General features: G+C 55.1%; 1 protein-coding gene across 1 annotated transcript in view; it reads right to left on the bottom strand.

Moving 5' to 3' along the window:
- Positions 1–20,212, bottom strand: part of LOC311532600 (maestro heat-like repeat-containing protein family member 2A) — a gene marked incomplete at both ends in the record, with an annotated part of 35,772 nt that extends 15,560 nt beyond the window's left edge. The window contains 13 exons of the mRNA XM_084651172.1: positions 3,263–3,303; positions 3,813–3,951; positions 4,867–4,977; positions 5,344–5,463; positions 14,566–14,639; positions 15,096–15,209; positions 15,360–15,438; positions 15,949–16,038; positions 17,157–17,300; positions 17,678–17,829; positions 18,780–18,878; positions 19,017–19,179; positions 20,129–20,212. Of these exons, the coding sequence (XP_084507298.1) occupies positions 3,263–3,303; positions 3,813–3,951; positions 4,867–4,977; positions 5,344–5,463; positions 14,566–14,639; positions 15,096–15,209; positions 15,360–15,438; positions 15,949–16,038; positions 17,157–17,300; positions 17,678–17,829; positions 18,780–18,878; positions 19,017–19,179; positions 20,129–20,212 (1,410 nt within the window). The remainder of the gene's footprint in view (positions 1–3,262; positions 3,304–3,812; positions 3,952–4,866; positions 4,978–5,343; positions 5,464–14,565; positions 14,640–15,095; positions 15,210–15,359; positions 15,439–15,948; positions 16,039–17,156; positions 17,301–17,677; positions 17,830–18,779; positions 18,879–19,016; positions 19,180–20,128) is intronic.
- Between the last annotated feature and the right edge of the window lie 346 nt (positions 20,213–20,558).

The raw sequence follows: 20,558 nt of genomic DNA, 5'->3' as shown, positions 1-20,558 counted from the left end.
TGGATCCATTCACAACAGAAAATTCCTGGCCATTAGGAACGGAAACTTTCTTGATTAAATCACTTTCACAGCCTTCAGCTAGCTACAGCAAACTGCTTGCAAAGACTACCATGAGGATTCCTTTCCTCAGGAACTTCTTTAAGCAACAACTCACCCCTCACAGAAATTTTTCCCTTACCCTCTTCACCTAGGGCTTGCTCTAAAGGAACACTTCCCTGAGCAACAACAGACTCTTTCTGGGTCTCATTTAGATCCAGGTTTCAGAGTAGCAGCCGTGTTAGTCTGTATTCGCAAAAAGAAAAGGAGTACTTGAGGCACCTTAGAGACTAACAAATTAGTTAGTCTCTAAGGTGCCACAAGTACTCCTTTTCTATTTACATCCAGGATCACCTTTGACTCATCAGGCAGATTTCTACACAATCCCCTTTCAGGCAAACTGCTAGATTTCATAGTCAAAGATCAGAATCATTCTCCTTCCCTTTGCCATACACAAGTTCAGGAATCTTTTTCTTCTTGCTACAAGTTTCCACACCATCAGTAGGTAACACAATCAAATCACTTTTATGCTCTCCTTGTGCCCTGGCTAGGGTATCACGCTGATCAGACAAAGTTGCTTTCCCAGCCACACATTAGCAATAGGCAAAATACAAGCACCAGACTTGTCTGGTCTCTGGGATTTTGCTAAGAAACTAACTGGATGCAACCTAGTTACAGTGCTAGTCTCCCTAACAGACGCAAACTTAGGACCATTCCCTTCCTGGGCTTTAGTGGAATCCAGAAACAACTCAGACAACTGCGCTATTCTCAACCATCACAGGCTGAAAGGCCCCTTCTGTCTGCTCCACAGACAAAGAAGAGTGGGAGACGCATTCTCCTTTACCAGACACACAGCTTGGGATCTCATTTCCCTTGTCCCAGCACACAGGGCTGTTTGCAGACAATTGCTTGGAGACTGGGGTAGCTCCCTCCATAGGCAAGTCAATACCCCTGACAGACACAGGCACATTTCCTTCACTGTCCCAATTCTCCACACAGGTAACAGGTAAGGTACAGGGACACTCATCTTCCACTATCCTCGCTTTCCGAAACTGCTGACTAGACAAAGCCATCAGCTCACAAGGCTGCCTAGGCTCATCCAAACTTTCCTTCCCAGGCACATTGCCACTCAGCACAGATAAACTGCTGCTCTCTTCACTACACTGAGCTACTTCCAGCAAATCACAGTTACCTGTTTCAGGTTCACTTTTACAAGCTGCACTAGCCAACAATCCATCACCCATCAAAAATCTACCCTTTCCTTCCTCAGTTAGGGCTTTAACCTCACCCTTCACTTTAATCTGCTCCTGAGAAACATTTTCCTGACCAATGAGATCTTTCTGTGCTTGATTTAATTCCAGATTCACTTCTGAGACATTAGGCAAACATTCAGAAACTTCATTCATAGACAAACAGCTTTTTTGCACAGACAAAAAGCTATTTCCCACCAGGTTAGAATCCCCCTCTCCCTCGCCATAGGAAAACTGCTTAAACACAGAAAACTGCTCAGAGTAATACAATATATCAACATAGTTATAAACTGGACTTTCAAGAGGATACAGTTTCTGCTGTTCTTCCATTGCTTTTTTGATGTGGAGCTGGAGTCTAGCCGTCTCCTGCTGCATCTGGTGAGACTCCTGTTGCATTTGTTGAGCTTTCTCCTCAGCAGCCAGCAGCTCCAGATGCCCCCTGCGAGCCCTTTCCTTTCTTTCATCAGCCTCCTTCTCCAGATGGGCAAAGGCTTGCTTCTCTCTCATTCGAATTTCTGCCAGTTTTTGTTCATGTTCCAACTGCAGGCCGTCTCTCAGAGCTTGCAGTTTCATTGCTTCTGCAGCTTCTTTAGCATCAGGTAAGGGCTTGCTCCTGCCTTCTGATCACTGGCCATTAACAGATCTCTCAGTTCTTGATTCGTAGCTTTCTTTCTAAAGCTTATCCCCTTTTCTGAAGACAAATGTTCCAGGGCTTTTTTGCCAAGGCCCTCATATGCTCTTTGCTCACCCATTGCAACTGCTCTTTAACCAACCAAACTCTCAATACCAAAATTCAAATTTGGATAGCGTGGGGTTCTGACCCAAAGTTTAATTGACCTAGTTCTGTGGATCCTAGCACGACTACGCCACTGTAACAATGCTGGTTCTGGTGGGACACAACGGAGAGTGCCAATTCAGGACAAATTGCTTAAAGCAGAGCAGTTACAGCCCAAGGCTGGGGTTTTTCCACCTCTAAGGCAAAACAAACCAGCCAACAGAGCAGACTTTGGTCTCACCCCGCTGGCTAACCACAAGTCACACAAGCAATTCCCTTAGACGCTCCAGTTTCCCAGTATCCGCACCAGTGCCATTCGTTATGGGGACAAACGGTTATGAAAACCAATACCCCAGTAAAAGAAAAAAGGATCTCTCTCAATCCCAAAGGATCAAGCCCCAGACCCAGGTCAATATACAAATCAGATCTTACCCACAAATCACACTGTTGCCAATCCTTTAGAATCTAAAATTGAAAGGTTTATTCATAAAAGGAAAGAAATAGAGATGAGAGCTAGAATTGGTTCAGTGGAATCAATGACATACAGTAATGGCCAAGTTCTTGGTTCAGGCTTGCAGCAGTGATAGAATAAACTGCAGGTTCAAATCAAGTCTCTGGAGAACATCCACAGCTGGGATGGGTCTTTCAGTCCTTCGTTCAAAGCTTCAGTGTAGCAAAGTCCCTCCAGAGGTAAGAAGCAGGATTGAAGACAAGATGGAGGAGCTGCAGCAGCTTTTTATAGTCTCTTGCCATGTGGTCTTTCTTTCTTTGTCCCAAAGACAAGCTGCCCATCCCATGGCCTGGAAAACCCTCAGAGTTCTGTCCTTAGGCAGGTCCCTGCACACCTTGCTGAGTCCCAAGGCATGTCTGCCTTCTCTCACTGGGTCAGCTGTGTAGCTGATGGTCCTTAATGGGCCACCAAGCAGGCTAGGCAGAGCTGACACCAACTTGTCTGGAGTGTTCCCCAGAAGCATAGCACAGGTTTGAAATACAGACAGTATAGAGCCAATATTCATAATTTTTAACTATAAAAATGATACATATATAGACAGCATAATCATAACCAGCAAACCATAACCTGGTCTTAGACACCTCATTTGACCCCCTTTATACAAGATTTGGTGCCACTACAGGACTTTGGTTGCAACAATGATCTATACGGTCCCAGCTTATGTCAATAACGTCACAGTGAGTCACTCACCAGGAGCCGGGCCAGCAGCTGCTGGGGAGTCGGAGATGCCACTGGGAAAAGATGGAAAAAAAGCTGTGAGCAGTCAAGTTTGGGGCACCGCTCTTCCAGAGCCAGTGTGCCCTCCTGATGGGAGTGGGGCCATCTGCATCAGTGGGACAGGGTTTTGCATCTCCCCTGCTGCCCAGGCTGCTCCATGACCCCCACGCCACACAGGGGGATTGCCGGGAACCTGGACAGGGGCAGAGCAGCAGGGCAGCCACTAGCAGAGCTGTGCTGGGGGTAGGGGTGGGCACATCTGACCAGCAGCAGCACTGCAGAGCATATGCAGAGGTGCAGACATGTGGCCTTCTCCCCCAGGGACTGCCCTCAGGACCCCCCTGCCGCCCCGCCTCTGCATCCCATGGAGAACAGCTCCCATTGCACGGTGGGAGAGGACACTAGGGGCTCCCTGGGGCCTGCCCTCCCCTAGCAGAACCCCGCTGGTACCCCAGGGCCCCCATGCCCATGACTGGGGCAGCTTGGGGCTGTGATCCCAGGGGCCAAGTGCTGCCGCACTGACCTGGCTCCCTGCAGTCGTGGGCTGCTTGTCTGTGCTGCTGCCGCTTCTCGGCCAGGATCCTCAGGCAGCGGCACAGGGGGGTCATGGAATCAGTGTAGGGGGTGCGGGTAACGTACCCCAGGAGCCGTGCCCACAGCTCCTGCAGAGACGAGGGTGAGAGAGCCCAGGGCTAGGTGAATCCTGCCTCTCCAGCTCCCCCCAACCAGTCCTAGCCTGTGTCCCTGCTGGTGGACTGATGCATCACTCCTGTCAGAGCCCCTCCATGCCCCTCCCCCCCCCAGAGCCCTGCTCTGCCCTTCCCCCTCAGAGCCCCTCTCAGAGCCCCGTTCTGCCCCTCCCCCTCCCCCCTCAGAGCCCCTCTATGCCCCTCCCCCATCCCCCTCAGAGCCCCGCTCTGTCCTCCGCCCCACTCCCTCAGAGCCCCTCTACGCCTCTCCCCCTGTCCCCCCTCAGAGCCCCTCTATTCCCCTCCCCGTCCCCCTCAGAGCCCTGCTCTGCCCTCCCCCTCCCCCTCTCAGAGCCCCTCTACGCCCCTCCCCCATCCCCCTCAGAGCCCCTCTATTCCCCTCCCCGTCCCCCTCAGAGCCCTGCTCTGCCCTCCCCCTCCCCCTCTCAGAGCCCCTCTACGCCCCTCCCCCGTCCCCCTCAGAGCCCCTCTATTCCCCTCCCCGTCCCCCTCAGAGCCCTGCTCTGCCCTCCCCCTCCCCCCCTCAGAGCCCCTCTACGCCCCTCCCCCGTCCCCCTCAGAGCCCCTCTATTCCCCTCCCCCGTCCCCCTCAGAGCCCTGCTGTGCCCTCCCCCTCCCCCGCTCAGAGCCCCTCTACGCCCCTCCCCCCTCAGAGCCCCTCTACGCCCCTCCCCCGTCCCCCTCAGAGCCCTGCTCTGCCCTCCCCCTCCCCCGCTCAGAGCCCCTCTACGCCCCTCCCCCCTCAGAGCCCCTCTACGCCCCTCCCCCGTCTCCCTCAGAGCCCCGCTCTGCCCTCCGCCCCACCCCCTCAGAGCCCCTCCATGCCCCTCCCCAGGTAACTGCACTTAAGCCAATGGAGTCACTCACCTGGCTGATCCCCCTGCCCGAGGCAATGATTATTTCTAACGTGGCCAGGCTGGTTTTCTGGACCATTTTTTCCAGCAGCCCCCCCAGGGGAAGGCTCCGCACCGGACGCTCCTGGAAAAGATGAGCACAAGGTCACTCTGCGTGGAGGAGGAGCTCCCATGCGGGTGCCTGGGAGGTGGGGGGGCGGGTGACACTCGGCAGGGAGTGGGGGGAGGGTCCTGCAGGCATCTCTGGGGTGAACCCATTAGCCAGGATCTGGGGGTGAGTGCGTTCCATGCTGGGGACGAGCTGGCCAGAAACCGGCTGTAAGTGGCAAAGTGCAATTTGCACCAATTTGGCATTGCGGGGAGGGGGACCGAAAGGAGTGTGACTCGCATGCCGTGGGGATGGAGGTGAGCGGCAGGAAGAGCAACTAGTGGGAGGTGAGGGGGGGGTGAATCCAGGTCTGATGGGCAGAGAGCTGACGTTGCCCCTTACCAGCGAGTTGGCCGACACAGCAAGCTGCAGGGCAATGTAGTTGAGAGGCCATCCCTCCACCTTATCCAGGTACCCTGCTGGGACCAGCGTGCCAATGGCCTGCAGGACAGCCACCCTCACCTGCAAGGCCAGGAGGAGACACTGTCACAGGTGGTGGTGAGATACAGGGTGAGACGGCTGGTAGGGTGTCCCTGCAGCAGTGCTGGGCACGGTCCCTCCACAGACCAGCACTAGGCCCCGCTGGACCAGAGAGAGAGACAGACAAGATCCTGATCTCATGATAGTGTGTGACTGGCAAATCAACAGGCAAACACAGCCACCCTGGAACGTTGTGTCCTGTCACAATGCCACAGTAAAAACTTTCTGGTCACAGTGGGAAAACATGGCGTTTAAAGGTGAAATATGGTATCGGACAGTGGGTGATGGGTACAGGTATCAGCTGCTTGAACCAGACACACTGAAAAAGGAGGTGCTGAGCTTGTGTCATGGTGTGACGATGTGACACAGCAGGGAGAGGGGAGTGTTGACCTGGGAATGTGCCCCGGGGATGGGAGACCTGAGAGCCTGTAACCTGAGCCAGGAGGAGGGGGAGGTAACACCTCTGCCCAGGAATGTGAAGACAGGCTGCAGGAGGGAGCCTGCTGGGAGGGTTTAGTTTCAGTTTGGTGCTGGGCGAGATGCACAGGGTTGACCCTGCAGACAGGCTCCAGTTTCTCACCCCCTTACTGGACCCCAAAGACGTGGAGGTGTACAGCCAAATGAAAGGGCCGGAGGCAGGGGACTATGAACTGTTCAAACAGGCCCTGCTCCGTGAGTTTGGGCTGACCCCCGAGATGTACCGGAAAAGGTTCCGGAGTCAGCGTAAAACGCCTGAGGTCACCTACCTACAACTGGTCAACCGGATGCAGGGATATGCCTGCAAGTGGACAGCTGGGGCCTAAACTAAAGAGGACCTGCTTGACGTAATCGTACTGGAGCAACTGGTGGGGAGGGAGCGCCAAGGGGCACGGCTCAGAGAGGCTGTGGCCTCAGACCCCGCCAATCAGAGGGAACCAGTCCCCATCCCTTCCCCAGCTGCTGAGTTCCAGACCGAGTTGAGGAAAGATCCCTCCTTACGGAAGCTCAGGGACCTGGCTGACCTCAGGGTGGTACGGATGAGGAGAGGCTGTCAGGAGAGGTTCCTGTGGGAGAAGGGGTTCCTGTACCGAGAATGGGATCCCACAAGGGAAGTAGAGTCCTGTGGGATCAGGAAGCAGCTGGTGGTCCCCCAGAAGTATCGCCGCAAGCTCCTGTACCTGGCCCATGACATCCCCCTCGCAGGGCACCAGGGAATCCGGCGCACTCGGCAGAGGTTGCTACAGAACTTTTACTGGCCCGGGGTCTTTACCACTGTCCGGCAATATTGCCGATCCTGTGACCCCTGTCAGAGGGTGGGGAAGGCCTGGGACAAGAGGAAAGCGGCTTTGAGACCTTTGCCCATCATAGAGGAGCCTTTCCAGAAGGTGGCCATAGACATCGTGGGGCCTCTCAGCAAGACGACCCGGTCGGGGAAGAAATACATTCTAGTGGTGGTAGATTTCGCCACCCGCTACCCCGAGGCAGTGCCCTTAGCTTCCATTGAAGCAGACACCGTGGCCGATGCGCTCCTGACCATTTTCAGCCAAGTGGGGTTCCCCAAGGAAGTCTTGACAGACCAAGGGTCCAACTTCATGTCGGCCCTGCTCTGGTGCTTCTGGGAGAAATGTGGGGTCCGGCACAACTGGGCCTCAGCTTATCACCCCCAGTCCAATGGGCTGGTGGAGAGGTTCAACGGGACGCTAAAGATGATGCTGAAAACCTTTATGAACCCACACCTGCAGGATTGGGACAAGTACTTACCTCACCTGCTGTTCACATACAGGGAGGTGCCCCAGGAGTCTACCGGATTTTTGCCTTTCGAACTGTTATATGGAAGGAGGGTGAGGGGCCCCCTGGACCTGATGAGAGACGAATGGAAGGGGAAGGCCACTCCCAATGGAGAGTCAGTGGTGGAGTATGTCCTGATCTTCCGAGAGAGACTGGCTGAACTCGTGGGCCTGGCCAGGGAGAATCTGGCCAGAGCCCAGAAGAAGCAGAAGGTCTAGTATGACCGCATGGTGCGGGCCCGTGCCTACGCCACCGGGGATCAGGTGATGGTTCTCATCCCCGTGACAAAAAACAAACTACAGGCCGACTGGGAGGGCCCTTTCAATGTCGTCAAGCAGCTAAACGAGGTAAACTATGTGGTGGAGCTGTTGAACCGGGCGCACCACCGCCGGGTGTACCATGTGAATATGATGAAGCCATATTATGCCAAGGGGAATGTGGTGTTGGCTGTGTGTGGACAGTGGGAGGAGCAAGGAGATGACCTTTTAGTAGATCTATTCCCTGGAACCAGAGCTGGTTCCCCCCTGGAAACAATTCCCCTCTTGGATCAGCTAACCTCTTCCCAGCAAGCTGAGGTCAGGGGGGTGCTGCATCCGTACCGACAGCTGTTTTCCAACCAGCCTGGACACACTAATCTGACTGTCCACCGGGTGCGGACAGGGTCGCACCTGCCGATAAGATGCTCCCCCTTCTGAGTCACAGGGAAAACTGCTCAGGACCTGGAAAGAGAGATCCAGGACATGCTGGCTTTGGGGGTGATCCAGCCATCTGCCAGCCCTTGGGCCTTGCCGGTGGTGCTGGTCTCCAAAAAGGACGGGTCGGTCCGGTTCTGTGTGGACTATCGGAAGCTCAATGCCATCACTGTATCTGTATCTGTGCAACCACCGCTCCCAAGAGAAGGAGGCAGGTGGTGGTGGTCGGGGACTCTCTCCTCAGTGGGACTGAGTCATTTATCTGCCGCCCCGACCGGGAAAACCAAGAAGTCTGCTGCTTGCCAGGAGTTAAGATTCGCGATGTGACAGAAAGACTGCTGAGACTCAGCAAGCCTTCAGATCGCTACCCGTTCCTGCTTCTTCATGTGGGCACCAATGATACTGCCAAGAATGACCTTGAGCGGATCACTGCAGACTACGTGGCTCTGGGAAGAAGGATAAAGGAGTTTGAGGTGCAAGTGGTGTTCTCGTCCATCCTCCCCATGGAAGGAAAAGGCCTGGGTAGAGACCGTCGAATCGTGGAAGTCAACGAATGGCTACACAGGTAGTGTCGGAGAGAAGGCTTTGGATTCTTTGACCATGGGATGGTGTTCCAAGAAGGAGTGCTAGGCAGAGACGGGCTCCACCTAACGAAGACAGGGAAGAGCATCTTCGCAAGCAGGCTGGCTAACCTAGTGAGAAGGGCTTTAAACTAGGTTCACCGGGGGAAGGAGACCAAAGCCCTGAGGTAAGTGGGGAAGTGGGATACTGGGAGGAGGCACGAGCAGGAGCGTGTGAGAGGGGAGGGCTCCTACCTCATACTGAGAAAGAGGGGCGATCAGCAGGTTACCTCAAGTGCCTATATACAAATGCATGAAGCCTGGGAAACAAGCAGGGAGAACTGGAAGTCCTGGCATAGTCAAGGAATTGTGATGTGATTGGAATAACAGAGACTTGGTGGGATAACTCACATAACTGGAGTACTGTCATGGATGGATATAAGCTGTTCAGGAAGGACAGGAAGGCCAGAAAAGGTGGGGGAGTTGCACTGTATGTAAGGGAGCAGTATGACCGCTCAGAGCTCAAGTATGAAACTACAGAAAAACCTGAGAGTCTCTGGATTAAGTTTAGAAGTGTGAGTAACAAGGGTGATGTCATGCTGGGAGTCTACTATAGACCACCAGACCAGAGGGATGAGGTGGACGAGGCTTTCTTCCGGCAACTCGCAGAAGTTACTAGATCGTGGGCCCTGGTTCTCATGGGAGACTTCAATCACCCTGATATCTGCTGGGAGAGCAATACAGCGGTGCACAGGCAATCCAGGAAGTTTTTGGAAAACGTAGAGGCCAATTTCCTGGTCCAAGTGCTGGAGGAACCAACTAGGGGCAGAGCTCTTCTTGACCTGCTGCTCACAAACTGGGGAGAATTAGTAGGGGAAGCAAAAGTGGATGGGAACCTGGGAGGCAGTGACCATGAAATGGTCGAGTTCAGGATTCTAACAGAAGGAAGAAAGGAGAGAAGCAGAATACAGACCCTGGACTTCAGAAAAGCAGACTTTGACTCCCTCAGGGAACTGATGGGCAAGATCCCCCTGGGAGAATAACATGAGGGGAAAAGGAGTCCAGGAGAGCTGGCTGTATTTTAAAGAATCCTTATTGAGGTTACAGGGACAAACCATCCCAATGTGTAGAAAGAATAGTAAATATGGCAGGCGACCAGCTTGGCTTAACAGTGAAATCCTTGCTGCTCTTAAATACAAAAAAGAAGCTTACAAGAAGTGGAAGATTGGACAAATGACCAGGGATGAGTATAAAAATATTGCTCGAGCATGCAGGAGTGAAATCAGGAAGGCCAAATCACACCTGGAGTTGCAGCTAGCAAGAGATGTTAAGAGTAACAAGAAGGGTTTCTTCAGGTATGTTAGCAAGAAGAAGAAAGTCAAGGAAAGTGTGGGCCCCTTACTGAATGAGGGAAGCAACCTCGTGACAGAGGATGTGGAAAAAGCTAATGTACTCAATGCTTTTTTTGCCTCTGTCTTCACGAACAAGGTCAGCTCCCAGACTACTGCTCTGGGCAGCACAGCATGGGGAGGAGGTGACCAGCCCTCTGTGGAGAAAGAAGTGGTTTGGGACTGTTTAGAAAAGCTGGATGAGCACAAGTCCATGGGGCCAGATGCGTTGCATCTGAGAGTGCTAAAGGAGTTGGCGGATGTGACTGCAGAGCCATTGTCCATTATCTTTGAAAACTCATGGCGATTGGGGGAGGTCCCAGATGACTGGAAAAAGGCTAATGTAGTGCCCATCTTTAAAAAAGGGAAGGAGGATGATCCTGGGAACTACAGGCCAGTCAGCCTCACCTCAGTCCCTGGAAAAATCATGGAGCAGGTCCTCAAGGAATCAATTCTGAAGCACTTAGAGGAGAGGAAAGTGATCAGGAACAGTCAGCATGGATTCACCAAGGGCAAGTCATGCCTGACTAATCTAATTGCCTTCTCTGACGAGATAACTGGCTCTGTGGATGAAGGGAAAGCAGTGGACGTGTTGTTCCTTGACTTTAGCAAAGCTTTTGACACAGTCTCCCACAGTATTCTTGCCAGCAAGTTAAAAGAAGTATGGGCTGGATGAATGGACTATAAGGTGGATAGAAAGCTGGCTAGATCATCGGGCTCAACGGGTAGTGATCAATGGCTTGATGTCTAGTTGGCAGCCGGTATCAAGTGGAGTGCCCCAGGGGTCGGTCCTGGGGCCGGTTTTGTTCAAAATCTTCATAAATAATCTGGAGGATGGTGTGGATTGCACCCTCAGCAAATTTGCGGATGATACTAAACTGGGAGGAGTGGTAGATACGCTGGAGGGTAGGGATAGGATACAGAGGGACCTAGACAAGTTGGAGGATTGGGCCAAAAGAAATCTGATGAGGTTCAACAAGGACAAGTGCAGAGTCCTGCACTTAGGATGGAAGAATCCCATGCACCGCTACAGACTAGGGACCGAATGGCTCGGCAGCAGTTCTGCAGAAAAGGACCTCGGGGTTACAGTGGACGAGAAGTTGGATATGAGTCAACAGTGTGCCCTTGTTGCCAAGAAGGCAAATGGCATTTTGGGATGTATATGTAGGGGCATTGCCAGCAGATCGAGGGATGTGTTTGTTCCCCTATATTCGACATTGGTGAGGCCTCATCTGGAGTACTGTGTCCAGTTTTGGGCCCCACACTACAAGAAGGACGTGGAAAAATTGGAAAGAGTCCAGCGGAGGGCAACACAAATGATTAGGGGACTGGAACACATGACTTATGAGGAGAGGCTGACGGAACTGCGGATGTTTAGTCTTCAGAAGAGAAGAATGAGGGGGGATTTGATAGCTGCTTTCAACTACCTGAAAGGGGGTTCTAAAGAGGATGGCTCTAGACTGTTCTCAGTGGTGGCAGATGACAGAATGAGGAGTAATGGTCTCAAGTTGCAGTGGGGGAGATTTAGATTGGATATTAGGAAAAACTTTTTCACTAGGAGGGTGGTGAAACACTGGAATGCGTTACCTAGGGAGGTGGTGGAATCTCCTTCCCTAGAAGTTTTTAAGGTCAGGCTTGACAAAGCCCTGGCTGGAAAGATTTAGTCGGGGATCAGTCCTGCTTTGAGCAGGGGGTTGGACTAGATGACCTCCTGAGGTCCCTTCCAACCCTGATATTCTATGATTCTATGATGCCTACCTCATGCCCAGGCCTGACGAGCTCCTAAACCAGCTGGGAGGAGCTCGGTACCTTACCATCATGGACCTTACAAAGGGCTACTGGCAAGTGCTGCTGGATGCAGATGCCCGGCTGAAATCGGCCTTTATCACCCCTCTGGGGCTCTATGAGTTCCTGACCCTGCCTTTCGGCCTCAAGGGAGCGCCGCCTACCTTCCAGCGCCTAGTGGACCAGCTACTGAGGGGGATGGAGAGTTTTGCCGTGGCGTATATTGATGACATCTGTGTCTTTAGCCAGACCTGGGAGGACCATGTGTTCCAGGTTAGACAAGTGCTGGACCGACTCCAGGGGGCTGGGCTGACTGTAAAAGTGGAGAAGTGCAAGGTGGGGATGGCTGAAGTATCTTACCTGGGCCATCGGGTGGGGAGCGGCCGCCTAAAGCCGGAACCAGCCAAGGTGGAGGTGATCAGAGATTGGCCTGCTCCCCACACCAAAAAGCAGGTACAAGCCTTTATTGGGATGGCAGGATACTACTGAAGATTTGTGCCCCACTTTAGCGCCATAGCCACTCCCATCACTGAGCTATGCAAGAAGGGGAAGCCAGACAAGGTGGTCTGGACCGAGCAGTGCCAGGAGGCTTTCCGGGCACTGAAGGAGGCTCTGGTCAGTGGCCCAGTTCTGGCAAACCCAGACTTTGACAAGCCCTTTGTGGTGTTCACCGATGCCTCAGACACGGGACTGGGGAGAGACACCCCATCGTGTACCTGAGCAAGAAGTTGCTACCCCGGGAGCAACACTACGCGGCCATCAAGAAGGAATGCCTGGCCATGGTGTGGGCCCTCAAGAAACTAGAGCCCTATCTCTTCGGGCGACACTTCACCATGTACACCGACCACTCTCCCCTGACCTGGCTGCACCAGATGAAAGGAGCCAACACCAAACTCCTGAGATGGAGCCTGCTCCTGCAGGATTACGACATGGAGGTGGTCCATGTGAAGGGAAGTGCCAACATGATAGCCGATGTGCTGTCCCAGAGAGGGGGCCCTGAACTTCCCCAGGTCACTGGTCACAGTGACCCCGCTCAGTTCAGTCTCGAAGGGGGGAGAGATGTGGCGATGTGATGTGACGCAGCAGGGAGAGGGGAGTGTTGACCTGGGAATGTGCCCTGGGGATGGGAGACCTGAGAGCCTGTAACCTGAGCCAGGCTGCAGGAGAGAACCTGCTGGGGGGAGGGGTTAGTTTCAGTTTGGGGCTGGGTGGAGGAACACAGGGAACCCCAGGGCTGGGGTCTAAGCTCCAAGCTCCCTGCTCCCCCAGAAGGACTTGACTGAGGGGTCCTGGGTGTACCCACAAGCTCTGTTTTGGACTGTGTTCCTGTTGTCCAATAAACCTTCTGTTTTACTGGCTGGCTGAGAGTCTCAGTGAATCCCAGGAAGAGGGGTGCAAGGCCTGGACTCCCCCACACTCCGTGACACATAGTCTCAAAATGGCTGGACATTCTGGGGTTGCAAAAGCCTTAGCCAAGTGAAAAGAGACTTTCTAGTGGGTAAAATGCAGGCAGACAGGAGATAATTGGTGCAGGAAATCATAGGAATCGCCATGGAAATCTCAGGTTGGAAGGGACCTCAAGAAGGCATTGAATCCAGCCCCTGTGCTGTGACAGGACCAATGTGGATAGCAAAGAAGGGTCCCTTTAAAACCGGGAGAGCCCCTTTGCTGCAGTATCTCGTGGTGGCACCAGTGGAATGAATTGCCATTGATGCGCTGGGTCCTGGCCGGAGACAGAGGCAGGCAAGGCAGTCTCTGCTGGTAGCAATGGACTGTTTCACCAAATGGCCTGAGGCTTACCCAATAAGAACTCAAGAAGCTGGGACAGTAGTAGGGGTCCTACTGACTGGATTCTTTACTGGGTTTGGGCCTGGGTGAGCTACAGACAGATCAAGGGAGAAACTTGGAATCCACAGTTTTAAACAGGTTGGTGAGATTCTAGGGATCCACAAAACTCCCTCCAGCCCAGCCCCAGTCTCACAGGATGGTGGAAAGGTTCAGTGGGACTCTAGGGTTCAGCTGGCTCCCTTTTCAGAACAGCACCAAAAGGACTGTGACAGCTTATAGAACAGCAGTCAACTGGAGAGACTCCTGAATCTCTGGGTCCAGACCCTGCCTCACTGAGCCACTAGGAGTCCAGAGAGCGTCCCTGCCCCAGGGGGCTAGAGCAGGATTTTCCCTGGGAACCCAACTGAGATCCTGACCCACAGCCCACTAGAATCAATGGGCATATTTCCATGGGATCAGGGCCTGAACCTTTTGCCCAGATCCAAGCCCCTCCTGGTCCCATGGTCCTGGGCACATGATTAAGGAGCTGCCTTCAGCACCACAGACAGCTCCTCAAAGCCAGCCTCAGTGGGGAGCCAGGCACACCAGCCCTGCCCCGGTGCCCTCACTCACCGGAACAGTGCCGGGTTTGGCTGGAAGGCAAACAGGTGGAAGGCAGCAGGTGACTCCCGCACAAAGGCCAGGACTCAGCAGGGTCTCTCCTTGGGTTTGTGTAAATAAAGAGAATAACCAGAACACAACGCTGCCTGAGGCTTGGCTCCCCTCCCCTTGGATCCCTGTGGCCTGCCCCCAGGCCTCCTGCCCCCACTGCCTCGCCAGCGGCCAGTTTATAGCCCCACCCTGACACCGATGCATGGGGAGGGGGAACTGAGCTAGAGTTAACTAAGGACCCTGCCCTCGGCTCAAAGAGACAGATTCTCATTCAAGAATCAAGAGTAACTCACTGAGTCAATGGAGAGATGCTGGTGTGGGTGGGAGGGGAATGGGGCCTGTGAGGTTTATGCTGGGTCAGAGAATCTCACCCTGAGCTGCCCACTCTCTGCCCGCCTCTCCCGCGCCCAGCGCCGCCCACCTCTCCCGCGCCCAGCAATGTCGTTCTCTCACCCTGGGACTCCCATCAGTAAGAACTGATTTCACTGATTTGATGCACAGATGTTTCCAGCTGGGCATCCCCGGAACTGGAAGAGACAGACATCCAGCATCACTAAACCAGAGCCACAGACTAGCTCTTTGTGGCCTGCGGCAGGATCACAGAGTCCTCCTGCCTCACTGGAGCAATGTACCCAACAAAGCCGCCTGGTGAGGGCTCCCCCACTTGCCCTCACTCCCCTCCTCCCCATCCCTGAGTGCCCCCTGCAGGCTGGGCCCAGGCAGGGGCACCACCCGCACACCTGTTCCCAGCCATGGCTGGTGCAGGCAGACTCACTGTCAGTGGTCGAGTGTGCAGAGCTTTAGGGCGCATAGCATGGGAGCACGGGGGGACTGTCCATTGCTACAGGGAACAGGACATGCCCAGGGCCCTGCAAGCAGACCCACAGGCCCCGAAGCTGCATAGTGGGCCCCGTGTTGCACCAGGCGCTCGCACTGACAGGATATAAGGGGAAGTCTCTGAGCTCTTGCCCCCCTGCTCCTACCTTCAGCTGCGATAACATCTGACATCAGGGCCAGGATCCCCACACGGGTATCTCCCCTGCCCATCTCCAGTTTTCGATGGAAAATCCCCAACAGCTGTGAGGGATGGGAACGGGCTACAGGGAATAGGAAGCAGAATGATGGGCAGTGAGGAATGAGCTCTCCTCTCCTGTGCTGACTCAGGGATCCTGACCCAGCAGCAGGAGCTTCAAGGCACCCCATACACTGCTGGTCTGGGCTGCAGCCTCTCATCACCACCCCCTTACCGAGTTGCAGGAAGATGTGGGAAATCTCCGTGTGGTTCTCCCTGCAGAGCCGATAGGGCCTCTGTGCTTTGGAAGTGACCTGCGGGGATATGGGAACAGGTCGGAGAAGCCTGCTCACTCAAACAGGAATCTCCCAAAGGGTTCAGGGCCCGATTTTGCAACTCCTCAGACTCCAGTGCAGATTCACACTGATGGGGCTGTGAGTAGGACTGAGAACTGGATTGGGCCATGTGACCATCACAGACACTTAATAATTAATGGCAAAGGCCCTGCAGTACGTACTGTGTATGACGCAGCCAGAGCCCTGAGAAGGAACTAAAGGGCCTGATCCTGCTCTCACGTCTACCAGGGTAAATCAGGAGAAACGCCCCTAGACTCCATGCGGGAGAGGACAACTGGGCCCACAGACACTAAGGGCCTGATCCTGTGAGGTGCTGAGCACTGTCAACTCCCGTTGTATGGAATGCTGAGGGCAAAGGGAGGTCTCCAGTACAGGGGGTGGGGAGCACTGTGCACTCTACGGATGCCTGCTGGGGTCCCTGAGATCTGCTGGCCCCAGCACAAACACGCCAGCCCCACTTCCCCATACCTGGTAGCTCAGCGTATGGGAGATAGCCTTCACATGCACCTCTGGGATTGGGTTGTTGGAGGAAGAGGCCTGCAAGATCTGTCCCAGAACCTGCAACAGACAGGGAGAGATGTCAGGCCGAGCCGGCACAGTGAAGCACGGCACTGACATCAACTCATCAGCCACAGGTGTCTGCTTCACCCCTGGCTGAAGGCTCTGGGGAGAAAGGAGGGAGGTGAAGAGGGGAATTCTGCTTAGTGCAGAGATCCAGATTCTGCGCTGACCCTGGTGCAGCAGCTCACTGGCCATGATGGAGTCACTTGTGCCTGACATGGGTGGGATTGGGGAATTGGGCCCCTGGGCTGCCAGAGCCCCAGATCTGAGCAGCCCTGACACATGGACTGCTGGAGTTCTGGATCCTGGTCCAGAATCAGTCTCTCAGCCAGCCCTTCCCCACACAGCAAGAGCCATCAGTGCTTTGCAGCCTGGGTGCTGGCTAGGTGTGTGCTATGCACACTTGAGAGATCTCCTTCCCTTCCCCATGCCCCAGCTACTTTGCACAAACCTGATTGGCTGGGGGGAGTGCCACTCAAACACACAGAATTAACTGGATGGGAGGGAGGTTGAACGAATGGTGTGGGGCAGCCTGGGAAATTTGGCTAGAAAACAAAGCAGCAGCAGGACAGGAGTCCTGAGCTGGGGCAGGGCGGGAGCTGCTGGCAGGAGAACTGGCTGGTGGCAAAAAGGAATTTGTGTAAACTCTCAGCCTTCAGCAGACCGGAGCTGAGACCAGTAACCGACCCACCACGCTGAGCTCACCCAGCCTGCCAGCACCACCCAGAGCACAGACCGGCTGGGCTGACCCAAGGGGGAGAGAGTCTGTGTGTGTCAAGCCAGGCGTGCCGGAGGGGAGGACAGCTGCTTTGCTGTAAGCTGTGCTGTGTAACCCCTACTGGGGGTCCTGGCCTGGGTCTGCTCCGGGTTTTGCCTGGGTCAGAGAACAGTGTTGTGCTGTTGTTATTTGTGGTGGTTGTTCCAGGGGTTAACTCCAAGGAGCGGGGTTGGTGTTTTCCTGAAGGCATGTGGTGGAGACCTGGGACCCCTTCCCAGCCCTGGGAACCCCCTCCAACATACTGCAGCTGATCTGACAGCTCACTTGCTGACCCATGGAGCCTGCAGGGGGCTGCCATAGTCCATGGACCCTGCAGGGAATGCCCCCACCTCCTCACCTTGGTTATGTAAAAGGCCTCAATGTTCTCCCTGTACTGAGCCAGGAGCAGGGGGATGTCCCCGTAGATCTGGTTTTGCAGATCCTTCCTGGGCAGCAGGATGTTCAGCATTGGCCCCAGGGCCTTGAGGACAGCCAGTTTGACCTGTCAAGAGACGAGTACGGGGTGACTGCCGGCTCGGTCCCCTGCGGCTCAGTCACTCAGCGCTACTCACTGGATCCAGTACTTCTCCTCCCAGCACTGGCTGAGGCACCGAGAGGGGTAGGGACCAGCCTGAGGCACGGGGAGACCGGTTTGGCCTCTAGATTTGCATGGACATTGGCCAAGGAATCCTGGCTCTTAGCCTATTGCTCAGTCCTCCACCCCCACAGCCCCTAGCATCCAGTGACATTACCCACCCCAAGACAGGAGAGATTTCCACCCTGGGGTCTGCTCCGTACAAAGGGGCCGGGGCAAAAGGGCTTGTGGGAGAGATGCAGAGCGAGTGAGCCGTGGTCACAGCGCCTGTCCGAGCCCCTCACCTGCATGTCCTCGCTGGGCAGCCAGACGCTGATGAGGTACTGGTACATGGGAAGCAGGTATGCAGAGAAGCGCTGGAGCGTGATTTGTGGATAGGTGCTCCTCTCCCAGCTCCTCAGGTACGTGCTGATTGCCTCACACATGCACTCCAAGGCTATGAGGGGTGGGGGGCAAAGGGCAGCTCAGTCCAGAGCTGAGACATGGTTCATTACAGACCAGCTCAAACTCTGCTACACTCAGTAACTTCAGTCTCTGCAGGGGTCTATTCCCGCGTAGCCCCCTGTGCCCCGGGGCTCATGCTGCAGACTCCGCCTCCTGCCCTGTGGGATTCATGCTGCAGACTCTGCCCCCTCTGGGGTTCATGCCGCAGGGCCAGGACACATGGGTCTCTGCAGATAGTGACCTAGGGTTGCCAGCCCTCCAGGATTGCCCTGGAGTCTCCAGGAATTAAAGATTAATCTTTAATTAAAGATTATGTCATGTGATGAAACCTCCAGGAATATGTTCAACCAAATTGGCAACCCTAAGAGGGTCCTCAGGGCATGACATGAGTCCCTGCAGTCAGCAGGCATGACAGAGACAAGGCCTGGACCTGATGCCATGGAGCCAATGATGGTGCCCTGTCAGTGCGCCCAGATCCAGCACCTACACACCCTTTCCCCAAGACACTGGAGGGAACCAAGACCTCTGCTAAAAACTGCCTTCCATGTACAGGCGTTTCTATGGCTCCCACCATCATAGTAACTGAAGCACCTCCCTGCCTAATGAATTAACCTGCCAGTCCCCCCTTCCCCCGGCAGGGAGAAGAACCCAGGCATCCAGACCATATTCTCCCTCCACTTCCTCCGCCTCCATAGACTAGAGACGGGGTCAAGAGGCAACGCTGGGGTCTAAATCAGGGTTACACACCCAGAGTCCAGGGCTGTTCAGATCCTAGGGTTTGGTCTTTATAAAGATGGTTCAATCTGCTAAATCGGGGTCCCACTCCGGCTTCGATGTGGGAACACACATATCCTGGTCATGGGGTGCTGGGATCCGGGGCCGGACCAGCTCCATCTCTACCCACCATCTAGAACAAAGGGTTGCCCCAAGTGGTCCCCTCACCAGTGCAGAAGGCCCCTCGTCTCCTGCTGTCATCTATCCCTCGCATCACGGTCTGCATGGTGGTCAGGGTGATGCCCAGGAAGGGGACACACCGGTACACTGCACAGAGAGAAGACCCAATCAGCCAATCGGAGATGGAGGGGACCGGCTCCCAGCCAATCGCAGGCCCAGGGACACTGCAGGGTGCGAGCATCCCCGAAGCACTGGGCCCATGCAGGGGACAGGGCGGTCCCGTACCGCTGGCAGCTATGACCTTGCCCAGGGTGAGGAGGGTGAACTCTGCTGGCAGCACAAAGGGCCTCAGGTGTTTCTGGAGCTCCCTCATCACCGGGCTGAAGCAGCAGCCAGCGAGGGCGGCCAAGGTGTCACTGGCAGCCGCCTGGAGCTCACTCAAGGCCTCCTGTGGAATGAACAGCAGAGCCGATTAGTCATCCAGAGTTGTGGGGGCATAAGGGCACCAGCCCCAAGGGGGGATGTGCCCTGGCTGAGGTGGCAGGGGCTCAGGTACTAGAGGGGCATTCTCCGAACACCATGAGAGGTACTGACCCCGCAAGGTGGAGAATATTTGGCATGGCCTCTGCCTAGGATGGGTCCCCTTCTCTTCCTGGGTGACCTCCCACCTTGCCTTCTCCCTTCAGTGAAGCTGGCCCACTGGGCCAGAGCACCCCGACATGCAGCCCTGTAAGTGCCCTTCTTCCAGCCTGTCTGAAGCCACCATTGGGATTTGTGCAGCGTCTCAGGCCAAGAGCCACCAAGGAGATTTACATACAGCTCCTCTAAACTCAATGGGACTTGTGAGTCTAAAACCCCTAGGGGGCTTTGAAAATCTCAGCCCTAGCCCAGCATGTGCCCTGGAGAGGCCCCACCCCAGACAGGAGGTCCTGGTCAGATGTCTCTTTGGAGCAGGGGGTTTGGCTCTTCCAAGCAAACTCCTGGGCTTTTCCTCTGGGCAGAGGCACTTTGCCCTGAACCTGATCCTGTGGGTGAGCGGAGCTGGTGTAACAGGGCACGACCCCACGGACCCCAATGGCACTGAACCCGCTCAGCCCAAATGGGAGCCTGGCACGACCCCACTGGCGGTGGACCCGCTCACTCTGTGTCTCCTGAAGGAGTCTCTGGCCCAGGGGAGGTTCTCGGGGGAGCTGTGGGCTGCCCCCTCTTCTGGCCTCCGTGCCTAGCATGGCGCATCTCCTGGTAGGATCCATACGGGTGACTCTCGCTGAGGGAGCTGGGAGCCCTCTCTAGAGGCCTGTATCCCACGCGGGGCCTGGGGGTTGGCTCCCCCAGACCCACGGAGGGAAGCTTTCACCGCGGGAATCCCCTGTAGCTGCCCTGGGAGAGTCACTCACCTCTGGAGCTGCCCTCATCTGCTGGGAGGCCACAGCAATGAGGCTGCCGATGAGTCCTGCCTCCATCTCCTGCTCCAGCAGCATGGTCCTGAGGCCTTCGTATGCCGCCACCTTCTGCCTGACAGACACCTGGAGCGGAGAGCCCAGGGGTGGGGAGAAGGTCAGTGGAAAGTGGCCTGTGGCTTGGGGCACAGAGCCAGCTCCCAGGGACACCTGCAGGGCTCCAGTCAGGCCAGGAAATGGAGGCATGTGTGAAGCTGGGCTGGATTCAGCTCCCACTTACACCAGGGACCTCTGGGGAGTCCCTACAGATTCCCCTGCATAGCAGGGATCAGGGTCGGGCCCTGACTGCCCAACACCTGGCTCTGATGGACCATGAGGAGCTTGGGGGATATTGCACCCGCATTCAAATTAACCCCTTTGGCCACTG

The sequence above is a fragment of the Lepidochelys olivacea genome (genome assembly GCF_965140295.1).
Source record: "Lepidochelys olivacea isolate rLepOli2 genome assembly, chromosome: 17".
Classification (NCBI taxonomy): Eukaryota; Metazoa; Chordata; order Testudines; family Cheloniidae; genus Lepidochelys; species Lepidochelys olivacea.
The sequence above is the reverse complement of the archived record's forward strand: the minus strand, read 5'-3'. Positions and strand labels throughout refer to the sequence as shown.